Here is a 15,698-nt window from a genome sequence, read left to right as displayed (position 1 = left end):
CTATCTATCTATCTTTCTATATATAAGTTATCTAACCGCCTCTAATTTGCTTGTTTGTCTATTCAATAATCGGATAATTTGGTTTTTACAAACTGGGATGATAACTCTTCATAGATATTTATAAATCAATACACTACTCAATTCAGTTAATAATTAATACTTTATCGATTTATGAATTAAATTTCATGTCATGATATAGAAAAGAAGAAAGAGTTGCCTTATAATATCACCATCCCACTCATCTCTGCGCAGTTTGTGATTTGTTTTTATTTGCTATTTTTATTATTTTTGAGGGGTAGATGCTCGCTTCAAAAAGGTGTAACTTCTTATTTCCATCCAGTTTGAGAGAGATTTTCATTCTTTTGCATGTTCAATATCAATATTCACTATTCGACTGAATAAATCTTAGGTTAGAGTAAAAGTAACCGTTAAGTTTTTTAATGAATATTTCCATGGTTACAGAATGCATTTGTAGAATATCAATGAGGCCAGTAAGATATGTGATACATTATGTGTACTTTTCATTCATGTAAATATTACTAATGTCATAAACTGTACATTTTTTAATGTTTTATTGTATATACATGTGCAATTCAGTATTGTGACAGCGATGCACGATCTAATATTATACGTCGTACCACACCATACCTGATTTCAAATCTTAGTTTTAAAAAAATGAATTTATCGTTTTTGCTGGTATATTCTTCTATAAATTGCACGTTTTACCTTTAATCTAATTCACAATAGAGATCAATGAATTCGGAATTACATGATGGAGGCCAGATATTCGCAACTATTGCCAGATACAAGGTGAGTTGTTTTTAGTATAGCAGTACTATTAGATTACAAATTAATGACGAGTCCAATCAAATTAGTCGCGGTAGTAGTGATAATGGATTGCGCATCTGCATTAATGATTGGGTGAAAACAAAATTAAATATTTATGATCCTGAGTCTAGAACTGCGGTAAAAGGTTGATTGTCATTGATCCCCTCTACATTTTCACCAGTGTATACATTTTACCCCGACCTGAAACACCAATTATCCACCGCTTCTTATACAAACTACTGTTTAAAAATTTATGTTTTCCATATATCAAAGATAATAATCGAAATACCCATTCAAAAAGGGAAACAGAAATTACAGATGGCGATGACCTTGTGTGCTCAGAAGCCGCAACACAAAGATTAATGGTCGCATTGACTACAATGATTTGTGTTACGGGACTCGGGTTCCATGCCATTAAGCCGTTCCATAATTGCAAGAATTATTAAACGTATTTAGAGTAGTGTTTGAATGAAGTGGATATTTCTGTTTAGTTTTCCTACTATATTTTGACAGAATCTTGCAAGGTTTGGTCCAATTAGCTTTCCCCAACCAATAAAATAAAATAATGATACTTATCCACTCTATTGGGTGCGTGTATATAGATTGTATATCCCTGCTGGTAATGATACAATTTGCTCACAGTATATTCACAGTGTGTTTGTAGTGTGTTCATAGTGTGTCAACATTGTGTTCGCAGTGTGTTCACAGTATTTTCATAGTGTGTTCACAGTGAGTTTTCAGTGTTTTCACAGTGAGTACAGAGTGTGTTCGCAGTGTGTTCACAGTGTTTTCACAGTGTGTTTGCAATATGTTTGCAATGTATTCACAGCGTGCTCACCGTGTGTTCGCAGTGTGCAATGTATTCACAGTGTGTTCACAGTGTTTTCACCATGTGTTTACAGTGTTTTCACAATGTGTTTGAAGTGTGTTGACAGTGAGTTTTCAGTGTGTTCACAGCGTGCTCACCGTGAGTTCACAGTGTGGTTGCAGAGTGCAATGTATTTACAGTGTGTTCACAGTATTTTCATAGTGTGCTCACAGTGTGTTCAATTTGTTTTCATCGTGTGTTTGCAGTGAGTACAAAGTGTGTTCACAGTGTTTTCACAGTGTGTTTGGAATATGTTTGCAATGTGTTCACAGCGTGCTCCCCGTGTGTTCACAGTGTGTTCACAGTGTTTTCACCATGTGTTTACAGTGTTTTCACAGTGTGTTTGCAGTGTGTTCATAGCATGTTCACGGTGTGTTCACAGTTGCTGTTTTCACAGTGTGATTAAAACGTGTTCACAGTGTGTTTACAGTGTGTTTGCAGTGTGCTTACATTGTGTTCACAGTGTGTTTGCAGTGTTTTCACAGTGTGTTCACAGTGTTTTCGCAGTGTGCATTGTGTTAAGTGTGCTTGCAGTGTGTTCACAGTGTGTTCATATGGTGTTTTCAGTGTGTTCACAATGTCCTCACAGTGTGTTTGAAGCGTGTTCACTGTGTGTTCACAGTATGTTTACAGTGTGTTCACAGTGTTTTGAAAGTGTGGACCATGAGATTTTAATTTTGCACTGTGGACACCTGTACAGTTTGAGTGCTCACAGTGTGTTCACAGAGTGAAGAAGAGAATAACACTTGCAAATGCTCAAATTTAACAGTATGAAGATAATTTGACACAAGTTGACTTGTGAAAATATGTGAAAATATGATTCTCACTGTTTTCACGCTTAAATATAACAGTAAAGATAATTTGACACTATGGACATAATGACTGTCCACAGCTAGTGTGTTACAAAGTGAACTATTATATTTGGAGATGTTTTCACACTGAGACAAATATGTCACGAGCACACAATCACATTTGGTCTGAAAAAAAGTATCTTCTCTCATACTAAATTTATTACACATACCATATAAACAAGGAAGAAGATACTCTTTTTGGCCATAGATAATGTTGTGTTCATGATTAACGTTTCCCTTCAATTGGGGATTCATGGGGTGTCATTTTTTAAAAAAACACGCAGTATATTTACTTGGATGAACACCACAGTTTCTGCTGTGCACTTTCGGTCACTGTGTTTTATCTGACAGGTATATATAAGCAAGCAATTGAAACGCGAATACAGTAGATTAACATGAAACGAACATAACATGACTGGTAATATAAATGCAATTAAACGGCCTGTTACTAATAATGCATGGTTGACAATAATACATTGATCCATGTAATAATGTGACCGCGACTGGATAAATTGATTTCTAATAACCTTGTCAATTCAAAATTGAATTTATTGATCTCTCTTTCTCTCTCTCTCCATGTTCAGGGTCGTGCAGTCATGGTGAAGAGAATTAGCCAGAGAAAGATTGAATTGAATAAAAATGTCCTCAAGGAACTTAGAAATGTAAGTGATATCATTTATCGGTTGAATTATCTGTTACATAAGTATTACCCCTTCCCCATTTTATTCAAAGGGAAAACACCAATCCCTTAGATGCTATACCCTACTTCCGATCTAATTATGTATTCAATATCTCACTTTTTTTAGTTTGAATGGTTAATAGAATGATTACGTAAGAATCGAATATAATCACATTTTACTTCTCTTTTTGTTCATATATTCAATGTGGTGTATAATCTATGCTAAGATTATAGAAAGTGAGTGAAAGATACACATGAACAGTCCCTAATTGTTCAGAGAATCATTTGTAAATGATAAATAAATATTTATAGATCATAATCATGAAAGAGTGTTTTTTGCAAATATTTTTGAAATTATTCCTATATAGGGCATTGTTTGTGTGAATATGTACCAACGCAATCATCAAAGCTGCCTTTCTCTCATATTCTCTTTTATTGCCGTGCCTCTAGACGTCATTCATGAAGCTTTAAATACACAATATATATTTATCTATTTGTACTCAATTGCGTATTACTTTTAAGACGGTCAGAGAGTGGATTGGGCACCTGGTAGCCAGGGAAACTCTTTAAAGCCACATACCTCTTCTAAGTTTTGCTTCGGTCCTTTGATACTTTTTCTCTCCTAGCAACTATCTAGTTTTTTTCTTTTCTTCGATCGTCTGCCAGGTGCTCCATCCCCTCACTATGTCCGTATGTTTTACCATTGTAATGAATTACATGTATTCATATTTACAGCTGCAGATACCCTTACAAAGGACCCGTCTACTATTTCACTGGCATACGATCAATTCTGTCAAAATATTCTACGTCATGCTTAAACGTCGCAATCGTGAACAGCAATATAATAGACGGGTCTTCTTTCTTTCTTTTATGTCTTGTTTTGTCCTCCTTGTCTTGTCTAGTAACCTGTGTGCCCCTGTTCTTTGTAACGTTCTCTGTTTTCGTCCTTGTCCAGTTTCTGTAACTTTTCTCCGAGCTCAGCTCTATTTTTTCTATAATTATTTGTAGCTATCAATGATTACACATAAATTATTTGTTAAGGGCCTATCCACAACAAGCTTTTGCTTTACTTTAGGTCCATCCACTTAGAATCTGCTTTTATATTGTAATTATGCATACTATTTCGGAATGAGTTGTATGTTTTTCTTTGTATTTTGATTGATTTGTGGAAAATAAATGAAATGAAATGTATGCTGTGTTTGTGGGTACTCATAATCTAATCCCCAATACGTCTAATTTTCGTAATGCACAACTACGCAATACATAGTTCACACTTTCATGATTCGCCACGATTAAAATCGTGATCTAAATCGTGGAGTGATTTTAGTGCTCGTGTCAGATCTTATCAAATCTTGAGGTCACTCGTGGCAATTTTTCTGATCGTAGAAAACTTCTGACGACTCAAAAAAATCACGTGCAGGGGCGTCAGAAGCAAATGGACAGATAAAATATATACCATATCCACCGTTAGTCCATCACTACAAAAAAAAAATCACCGAATGTCTTGGAATAAAACATTCTTTCCCAATCATGAGCTTTCTGTTTCTGTTTGTGGTAACTCCCGTAGGAACTCGGCAGGACCGCTTTTTTTGCTGGTAAACACCAAGCTGGTATATAACCAGATTACCTTGGAAACATTTTACGTCTAGGTTAATCAGTCATAGTGGCTCATGTAAGAGACGACAGATATCACTCTTGGGCCTTTTTATCAAAGTGGAAACAATGGCAGAGTTGGGATTCAAACTCACAACCTTGCGATTATGAGTCCAATGCTCTAACCACTGGACCACACCACCCGTGTGCCCTTGAGCTGTATGAGCTGTATGCCCTTGCGTAGTTTATTATTCATGTACTGTATCTCTTTTGTGAAAAATTTATTTTTATTTGTGAGGCAAAAACAAGTATATATTATTCAGAAAGTACTCCATATGTGTATGATATTTTTAATGCTTGCAAAACAATATATAAATGTCTCACATTTTTATTTTTACGATTGTATTTACATCGCTAGTGATGAATATTTGATTATTTTTGAGAGTTAAGTGGCCTATTACCCGTTATATACACGAGTTATACCGTAGCAAGGTTGTTTATGATATTTGTATGTTGTAAGGGGCTGTAGGGCCTACATTACTTATAATTATATGATTTCATGCTTGGTCACTTGTGAAAGTAGAGATAATAAAAACCGATCATAAAAACGAAGCAAGCAAATTATTTTTCTTTGTCTTGTAATAAACGTATGCAGATGAGAAATCTTGAACACACTAATGTCGTCCGCTTTGTTGGCGCATGCGTGGACCCGCCCAACCAAGCGATTCTGACTGAATATTGCCCCAGAGGAAGCCTACAGGTAAGATTGCCTATTTTTATTCTTTATTCCATATTTTTCATGGGTTATACTACTTGAAGACAAATTGTTATGTATTGCGGTAATGTATCTGTATTTTATCCATATATTGATATATCTAATATTTTTATTTCTTTAATCAACTCTCATTATGCATTCTTTATTCCTAAACATATTCAAAATTTCCCATTTTATTTCATTTTCAATAACAACAACAAAAGCAATGTGAAATATTATCATAACGTGTTTTTTTTTCTTCGATAAGGACATCTTGGAGAACGACCAGCTAAAGCTTGACTTGATGTTTAGACAATCTCTGTTGATGGATGCAGTCAGGGTAAGTAATGACATGTTGTTACTTTAAGAATTGGGTGTTGTACGATAGAAGACAACAGGTAGGCGCTTTCAAGAACATAGAAAATGTATCGTGAAATGCCCTTTATGACAGACAGCAACGAAGAAGTCTTTGTCCAAAATTGGTGAATCAAAATAGCAGTTCCGTCCTTGACTCTGGACTAACGACATATTCGCAATTTTGCGTCAGCTCAAAAACTCGGGACGAAACTGGGGCCGATTGCACGAAAGGGTCTTTCCAAGGACCGTCTTTATGTCGCCCATCTTTTATGATACGCTGTAAGCGGGGTGTTTCTGAAATTTATGATAAAGAATAAGATTCGTTAGCTTGCTTTTAAATCAAATTTTAGACAATGTCATGATATATCACATCATTTTATAAACAAATATTTTGTTTATTTTAATGGACGAATGAAATATGTTTGCAGATGATTTATTTAAAATGCGTTTCACATGGCGCATCATAAAAGATGGGCGACACGAAAGACGGTCCTTGCAAAGACCCTTTCGTGCAATCGGCCCCTGCTGTTCCGTATGGGTCACCAATTTTCGACAGAGAATTTGCAACTGTTCACTGCCATCTTAGCAGGCATTTTCAATGCATTTACTGTTTCCAATCCGGTTTCATTTTACTTGTTATGCTTGCTTCCAGCCAATCAGATGCACTAATTCGGGTAGCTTAGAAATGTAAGTCACTGATTATAATAATAATAATGTTTTATTTACCCAGGGTAGCCACTTCAGTTAGGAAACTGCTCTACCAGCGGGCCCTGCATAACATAACATGTTATCATTACCCTTCTCCAATCTAAATGCTGAGCGCCTAGCAAGAAGGTAGAAGGTCCCATTTTTATAAGTCTTTGGTATGACTCGGCCGAGGATCGAACCCACGACCTCCCGTTCATGAGGCGGACGCTCTACCGCTGAGCCACCATGCCCGGTTAATCGCCTCATGAAAGCTTGTCCAGGTTGGGGATTTACAATGAAATAATGCCTCCATTGTTTAACAAACTACTGCAGGAGAATAATTTTTTCTTCGATCATTTTGCACCTTATTTTTTACTTCAGGGGCTTCATTACATCCACGATAGTGCCATTGGGGTCCATGGTCGCCTGACGTCATCAAACTGCGTGGTCGATGGCCGGTTCGTGCTGAAGATCACCGACTTTGGCATCCCTTCTTTCAGAAAATCCAACAAATATGAGGATAACAATTACAGTAAGAGTGACACACTGGAGAAAATACGATGTTGAACATGATTAAGGGGTACTCCGGGCTAAAAATAATACTATCTCAATAAAATAGTGAAATTAACTGATAAAAACGTTAAAGATTCCATCAAAATCTGATTACAAGTAGCGAAGTTATTGAGTTTTTAAATTTTATCAATATTTTGTGAGAATATATGCACACCGTCATGAATATTCATTAGGTGGTCTGTTCTTTTCGGGTCACTATACAAGTCCTGTCCCATGGAGGGTTGATTTCATAAAAACTCGCACACCGGGTAAACCAATTCAGAATGATTTTCAACAGATCTTTTTCTTTGTTATCAACATTGTAATTTTCATCAATTTATCTTCAGTTTAATAGGTACAGATCGATGACGGTTCTTCCTCTTAATCCGGTGGATTAGATCATGGGATTTCTTTATCTCCCATTAATCCCTTTTGACTCCTTATAATCAGGGAGCATAATGAACAAAAATGTCATGAACAGGATTAAATGAAGTTTATGGGATTTTCAGTATGTGTAAAATAACAAACTGAAATTTTCATATTGACAAAAAGAGAAAAATCACATTAAGTTTGTTACATATTTATGTACATCGATGATACCCGAATTCACATTATACGCCTTTCTTGGTTTTATTTAGAGCTCTTGTGGCGAGCACCGGAGCACCTCCGAGACCCTTCAATGTCACCGAGTAAAGAGGGAGACATATATGCTTTGGGAATTATAATGCTCGAGATAGGGACGCGATGTGGACCATTTGACGAAGAAAGAAAAATCATGGATACCGATGGTAAACCCGCCCAATTATTCATCAAGTCATACAGGGTCCTGTTTCACAGAACCTCCCATCACTTGCAAATTGAAACTGCATGACCAAATCATATTTAATTGGATGATGGTGATGGTAATGATGATGATGATGATGATGATAATGAAGATGATGATGATGATGATGATGATGATGAATATGATGATGAAGATGATGGCGAGGATGATGTTTCATGCTTTGACACGTGGTATGATAACAAGAATAATTAAATACATTGATAGGTCTTTAGAGTATCGAATCAAAGAAAAGATTTTTTTTTAATATCTCTTTATACCGCTATCGACAGAAATCCTTAAGAAACTGAGGTCAACCGGAAGTGAACCACCGTTTCGTCCTGTCGTACCGGAAGCAGCGTGGGACCCTGTCATCAAGGATCTAATGAAGAGATGCTGGGTCGAGAACCCGGGTGATAGACCGACGGCAAGCGTCTTGCAGACTACACTCAAGAAGATCAACAAGTAATGATCCCCATCAACAAGTGATGATCCCAAAGGGGCTTTATATACGGGGTATAGACTTTAAATTTGGGTGTAAAACAAACACCATCTGGTGTCTCTAAAGACCACATCCTAAATTATTTCAATTACACCCTTTAGACATTGAACATGGCGCCAAAGAGTTTATAAGTAATAACCAAAGGTGTTGTAATAATACACATTTGTGTTGAACCAATACCAACAATTCAACTCACAAGTAAAATGACTGGTGTGGTAATTTACTTGTATATACTCCAAACTCCAAAAAGCACTTTAACTGTGAAATTATCGATGCCAAGAGTGCTAGCACGTACGCCCAGCAGCCCAATTAAACCTTGATATCTTTTAGTTGAGACCATACTTCAGAGATTTTGTTCTTTTCAATTTCTGGGGAAAGTTAAAAATATTAAATCATAAGGATGATAATTTAAACACTTAGATCAGGAGGCTGCAATTCGTTTCAAGCTAACCATTCACTCGTTTATTCTTTCACAATGGTGGTCTCCTTCAATCTTTTTTCCTAAATAAAATCATGTTCTTTCTTCAATCCACCCTTTCACATGGTAAAAAAAATCGCAATTTGAATGATGATTCCAGTGGAAAATAAGGCTAATGACGAATGTTTAGCTCGTGTGAAACCAAACTAGAACATGACTAGACTCACGAACGCTAATCACAGTCAGGATTACAATAGCAATCATTACAATGATTCGAGATTCACGTGTGAAAAGGGCCATTGTTCTGACAAATACCCCGTTTCATACCACGTTCACATCATGAAAATAACTGAGAATGTTGTTGGGATGAAAGAAACAAGGGGACATAACTACTTATTTACAAAGGAAATTTACCTCGATAGAGTTAACATTGATGACATTTGTTTTCTTCAAGGAACTTCAAAAAGCGAAGGCAGTGGATCGAACAGCCATAGTAAATCTAACAGAATTATGATTCTCATTTTGAACTTATCCCCTTTCTTCAAGGAAGACAGAATTGAAAAATGGAATTGGAGTATAGATTCCATGAAAAAAAATTGAAAGAGTAACGTTGACTAACATTTTCTTCTACAGAGGAACTTCGAGCGGTGGCAATATTTTGGACAACCTGCTGAATCGTATGGAGCAGTACGCAACCAACCTTGAAGCCTTGGTAGAAGAAAGGACAGCGGCCTTCCTGGAAGAGAAGAAGCGATCAGAGACACTGCTCTATGAAGTACTTCCTAGGTGTGTTTATTGTTCATATCAACAGGCGCGGATCCAAGGGGGGCACCCCGCCCCCCCCCCCCCCCCGTTTGAGAAGCAAAATTTGAAAAGCAAAAATTTTTAATTTAAAAATGCCATGAAAACAGAGTAGCGCCTCTCTTTTGAACAAGAAGGCCTTTTTTTCTGGTACGAAAAACCAATAAATTTTTTTTTGCTTGTCATTTTTTTTTCGAGTACGAAATATCCTTCATTCGTGGTTGAAGACTTCTTATTTGCTTGTCAAATTTTCGCACACGAAAAATTGGCCCCCACGTTTGGAAAATCCTGGATCCGCCCCTGGTTATCAATATTAATAAGAATAATAATATTCATTATAAATGCGATTTATCTGTCGCCATATCCATCTCCTTAGAGGAGCCCAAGGCGCACAAGTAAAGGGAGCAGCAAACAAACAACAAAGGATCCAATAAATCATTGATAAAAGGAGTTATAGAGGTAAATTTTTAGCTTATCTTTTATTCATCAGATTGGGTTTTTTTTCTTAAAATCTTTATAGATCAATACAAATCACGATATGAATCAAGCACATCAACATGTTATTTCTATTCAGAACTTTATTCAAGTTTATGGATACGGATCTATAAGAAACAATACAATAAATTGTATTTATTTTGTTTTAATGCACTGGTTCAATATATTGCAATTTTTTTTGTTAAAAAAATCTATTCCCAACATTTCGGACGAAACTGTTTTCATATCTACCTTAGATCGGTAGCCGAACAGCTGAAGCAAGGAAAGTCCGTTGACCCCGAGTCTTATGAGAATGTTACCATTTTCTTCAGCGACATCGTTGGTTTTACTGCCTTGTCCTCCCAGAGTACACCTTTAGAGGTGAGTCCGTTCTCTTCATTGTCTGTGAGAGAAAGACAATATGATAAAATTTATACAATTTGAACTGGCTGAGTTGTAGTCGAGCTGGGATTTTCGAGTCACGAGGCTGTCGGAGAAAACATTCCTGACTCGGTCTCGAAGCCAAGGACGGAATTTGTGGCCTTGAGACCGGTTTTGACTGTATCCATGTTAACAGGGTCTCGTCTTACAAAGATTTGATCCGATCAACCACAACCATGGAAAGCTATCTTTTCAGGTCGACTTTTAAGGAGTATTATTAGAAATGATAGGCCTAATGTTGACATAACGAGATATGTAATGTATAACGATGTATATTATTATAATGTATAACATAACTCGCCTCGAAGGCAGATTTCTATGAGTCGCGTGGCACGATGTAATTATAACGCACCTCGCGTTGATAACTGTTGTAAGTCGACTTGGCAAGATTTGTCGACACGCAACTTTTTATAAGTCAACTTGTCAATTATAACGTGTCTCGCCATGTCGTCAGAGTATTGATATTAAGGTTATTTTTCAGGAAAATACTTTGCTGAAATATTCAGATATTTATTCTAGCTTCACAATCGTTTTTCTCGCTCAGGTTGTTGCTCTCTTAAACGACTTATACACGTGTTTCGACAGCATCATAGCTCATTTCGACGTATATAAGGTAATTCCTTTGTTACATACTGTCACTGTAGTTTCGTGAATTAGTTGGAATGGACTTACTAACTTTGGCGTACAGATGGGGGATCCTGGGAGATGGGTATGGCACCCCGAAATATTAAAAAATTTCATTTAATTTATACGACAAGGGCCTTCCTCTTTTTCTCTCAAGATACACCCAGAATATGATGACAATGATTGCATCTGCCCTCATATGAACATTCTCTTTCTCCTCCAAAGGAAGAAATTTATCAATATTTTTCCACTCACCTTTTGCCTGTAAAACATTTGCTATATCTATGTATTTTTAGTTGCATGATTATGGGACCATTTCTGTAATAGAGCCAAACCTGCTTTAACGAAAACCGGAAGGTGTCGTACAATGATCATCTGTCTACAAGGACCACGTGTTTGGTTTCCCTATAATTATTCTTTTTTCAGTTGTTATGTCGAAGGAACGGTTCCATGACATTTGCTCCGCTGAATAACCAATTTCAAACCTGGGTTTTACAATGAACCCTACCCTAAACCCAGGGGCGGAAATCTCTCCCAAAAGGCAGAGGGGACAAGGGGCTGGAAATTTGACAAGCAAAACAAAACTCCCCAAAAACGGTTATCACCCCAAATTTAAGGTAAATTCGACAAAAATAGATTTGACAAGCAAAAAAAGTTATCATCCCAGAAGTAAGGTAATCTCGTCCTAGAATACATGTTTTATTTCGATTTTGAATGATGTGTGTCTTTCCATCATAAAATACCACAAAATTGTAGGGGGACATTTGATATTGTGTCCCCTCCCCTACTATTTTGAGTAGGGGGGACACATCCCCCTGCCCCCCCCCCCTGGGATTTCCGCCCATTCCTAAACCTAACATAAAACCCTATTGCAACCCTAACCCTAACACTAGATCTTAGACGATATTAAGCCCGGGGCGATTGTCGCAGGAGCAAATGTCGGGTCACCAAACTGAAGGGACATGAAGAAAGCCTTCGTCTTCTCCATGCGGTAGTGCAGACACCGATCGATCGATTCCATTGGAAATTACACTGTAGCATTTGATCGGTCTGTGGGCAGTTTCGTTGGTATGACTGTAGGCGATTCCATACGTGTCGTACGGGACATAATTACATTTTGACAACAATTTCTAGTTTCCTAGCCGAATGCTTGAGCAATAAAAAATTCATTTTTGTCAATGATAAAGCTATAGTGTGTAGTCATGTAAAAATCTAATAACCAACACAAAAAATTGATTATGGGTAAATTAGAGGTGAAAATGTTGTGTGTCGTAGGGGACGCAGTAAAGTCCCGTACGACACGTTACATTTTAAGCTCTAATTCACCTAAGGACGACACATTTTTGTTGATTGTCAGATTTGTCCATGTCTACCCAATATTACTTTAAAATTACCACAAAGCAAATTGTTGTTCGTTCGTTTGGACAGCAGGTTGAAAAAATGGCTGATTTTTCTAGCATGGAATCGCCCTGTAGCATTTGATATTACTGTATCCTCCAATACAGGTTGAGACCATTGGTGATGCTTACATGGTTGTATCGGGACTACCGATAAGAAACGGTACTGCGCATGCTCGTGAGATCGCGCAGATGTCGCTAGCTCTGCTCGGAGCGGTCAAATCGTTCAAAATCAGGCATCGTCCGAACGAACAGCTAAAACTTCGTGCTGGTATACATTCAGGTAAGCAGTTGTGGGCCTAAATATTAAAAAATATTGTCATCAGTTGTGATAAATTTGCGTCAAATGAGCACTAAACCCAGATTGTCTTTGGATAATATTTTTCTCTCTAAGCTAGGTAATATTTAAATTGTTTGAGTGTCCTTTTGAAATTATTATTTAGCATGATAATCTTATGCCTGATATAGACCAATTTCACAGCCGGTTTATGTATTTGGCCCTATATCGGCGACGCCATTGCTGCGGTGGGCAAGTGCGCTGACCGCGTTTGGCTCTGTGTACAAATTAAATGACAGATTACAGATAAGCTCTGATATTGTGTCATTAACTTCATCATAAATCAATAAAATAAAGCATGGACACCTGGGTAGACGATGTAAGACAATGGCCTTATCTGACCGATGAAGGTATGATGAATTTTTGCACTTTGGCTACTTTTTCCCCTTAGTTTTGTCAGTAAAAGTGAGTTGATGATGACCAAGAATCGCTGTTGGTTTTCATCAGGGAGCTCACTTTTTTGTTGCTAGTAAATTGTATTAGAGTAGTGGGAGAGTTAACGAGACAGAGTGAGAGAGAGGATGAGAGAGGGGAGAGGGGGAGAGAGTATGTGTGAGAGGAGGGGGATAGTGAGAGGGGAATAGTGAGAAAGGGGGGGGTAGTGAGAGAGGGGGGGGGGCTAGCGAGAGAGTGTGTGAGAGAGAGAGGGAGAGAGCGAGGGACTGATATTTCCATCTAAGCATGATCAAATAAATCCCCCCCCCCCACAAAAAAACCACCACCACCACCACATTTTATGCAGGCCTATAAGTATCCAAAAGGAGGGGGCAAGGCAAGAGAATAAAACTGGCGACGCATTCCTTCATCACGGCCTGGAAACCTATGCAGGGAGTACGGCTTCACACACAAACAGGCTTCACGAGTCCAAGGCGAGTGAATTTCACATTCACTTTGCTTCTTTCTCCAATTGTTGTGGCAATTGAACACAGCACAGCTGCGACCTGAACTTCTCCGATTAATGCTCATTGTGAATCTTACAAGAAATCTGCTCAATTGGTCCAAAATAAGAAAAAAATCGAACGAATGTACCAAATACCCTATTGACTTGTGTACTATAAAAGTTGATTCGCCCACCGCAGCATGGCGACCAGTCTGCTGCCCTCTCACGTTGTGAAATTGGTCTATAGGCCCCTGTTGTAATTTTTGTGGTGGTTCTTATCCTCCTCTTCTATCATTTTTTTTCTTATTTTTTCACTTCTTCTTTTTCTTCTACTTAATAATAATAATAGTGTATATATGTAGAGCGCACACACCGTCAGTAGACGCTCATGGCGCTAGCCGAGCAACAGTTCTCTTTTACAATGTAAAAATTAGATTTTATAGAAATTTATATAAATACTACACAAGAACCATGAACAAGTGCAATGTAAGAATAATAATTTCACATCTGCTTCATTCACCCCAACCCATCCATCAGCCCATCATCATGCGGAACCCAGTGCCCTCTAGCTGCCCCGTTCACTGACAATTTAAGGGGTAAACCCAGTCAGTACATAACTCACAGGAGCTCTAGCAATATGAGGACACCGGGTCCCACATGAACAGCCAGCGAACGGGAAGGGATGAATCATCTTTCTTTTAATCATAAATGGAATACAACAAAATACATTTAAAATCAGTTACAATTTGAATAGGTATGTCTTAAGGTGATCTTTGAAAGTAGTATATGTCTTGATGGAGCGAAGTGAGAGAGGAAGCATATTCCATAACCTGGCTGCTGCATTCGAGAAAGCATGGTCTCCCCAGGAATGATAGGTACGGGGAGTTTGAAGCAGCTTACAATCTGTAGATCGTAAAGTGCGGATAGGATTGTATGGCCTAAGGGAATCCTGGATATATTGCGGTGACAATCCATTGAGGGCTCGATATACAAATAATAAAAGTTTAAACTGAACTCGTTTGTGGACAGGAAGCCAATGTAGAGAATGTAAAACTGGTATGATTGGGGCCATTCTCGGTGTAAAGGTGAGGAGTCTGGCACTTGAATTTTGAAGAGATTGCAGTCTATTAAGTTGTTGTTTTGTGAGTCCATAGAAAAGAGAATTACAAAAATCAAGCCGAGATGTGATTAAAGCATGAATTAATTGTTCACATGCTTGTTTGTTAAAGAATTTTCGAATAAACCCTAGGTTCCGCAATTGATTTCTCACAGACTTTGATGTGCTAGATACATGTTCAACAAAAGACATATTGGTATCAAATACCACACCTAGGTTACGTACCTTTTTTCCCTTCTGCACCCTTCTATTTTTCCATTCTTTCTTTTTGTTTTTAATTCTTCTTTTTCTTCTTCTTCATTTTGATATCAAAGCTATCATTAGGACACATTGCTACTATTGATTTATCATTTTCAGGATCATCACCACCACTACCTCCACTGTCATCGTTATAATCATAATAATCCTTATTATCATCATTTTATCATCACAATCACCACACCCATCATCATTATTAGCTCTGTCCGTTGAACGGGGGTTTCGGATTCCGGTGCCCCAGGTTCGATTCCCACTTGGTGCACAAGTGCAAGGCGTTAATCCGCATTTACCAGTTCCCTCGGATGGGACCTTAAGCCGTCGGTCCTCTGGTTGCTTACTTACAAGCATTAATGCTTCCTTAGCAATCAGGTAAAAAGTCACCACCATTATTATTATAATATTTTTATTATGATCATCATCTCCATTACGAAATATATATCTATTATATATTTCTCAAATA

At 37.6% G+C, this 15,698-nt stretch overlaps 1 protein-coding gene across 1 annotated transcript in view; it reads left to right on the top strand.

The window, feature by feature from the left end:
• LOC121428988 (atrial natriuretic peptide receptor 1-like) overlaps nucleotides 1-15,698 on the top strand; it is a 54,565-nt gene that overhangs the window by 36,892 nt on the left and 1,975 nt on the right. The window contains exons 9-19 of the mRNA XM_041625885.1: nucleotides 748-810; nucleotides 3,132-3,209; nucleotides 5,475-5,579; nucleotides 5,842-5,913; nucleotides 6,999-7,149; nucleotides 7,808-7,957; nucleotides 8,283-8,454; nucleotides 9,543-9,695; nucleotides 10,442-10,565; nucleotides 11,170-11,238; nucleotides 12,755-12,929. Of these exons, the coding sequence (XP_041481819.1) occupies nucleotides 748-810; nucleotides 3,132-3,209; nucleotides 5,475-5,579; nucleotides 5,842-5,913; nucleotides 6,999-7,149; nucleotides 7,808-7,957; nucleotides 8,283-8,454; nucleotides 9,543-9,695; nucleotides 10,442-10,565; nucleotides 11,170-11,238; nucleotides 12,755-12,929 (1,312 nt within the window). The remainder of the gene's footprint in view (nucleotides 1-747; nucleotides 811-3,131; nucleotides 3,210-5,474; nucleotides 5,580-5,841; nucleotides 5,914-6,998; nucleotides 7,150-7,807; nucleotides 7,958-8,282; nucleotides 8,455-9,542; nucleotides 9,696-10,441; nucleotides 10,566-11,169; nucleotides 11,239-12,754; nucleotides 12,930-15,698) is intronic.

The sequence above is a fragment of the Lytechinus variegatus genome, chromosome 15 (assembly GCF_018143015.1).
Source record: "Lytechinus variegatus isolate NC3 chromosome 15, Lvar_3.0, whole genome shotgun sequence".
NCBI classification, from domain to species: Eukaryota; Metazoa; Echinodermata; class Echinoidea; order Temnopleuroida; family Toxopneustidae; genus Lytechinus; species Lytechinus variegatus.
Note: the sequence above shows the minus strand (reverse complement) of the source record. Positions and strands in the feature narration are given on the sequence as shown.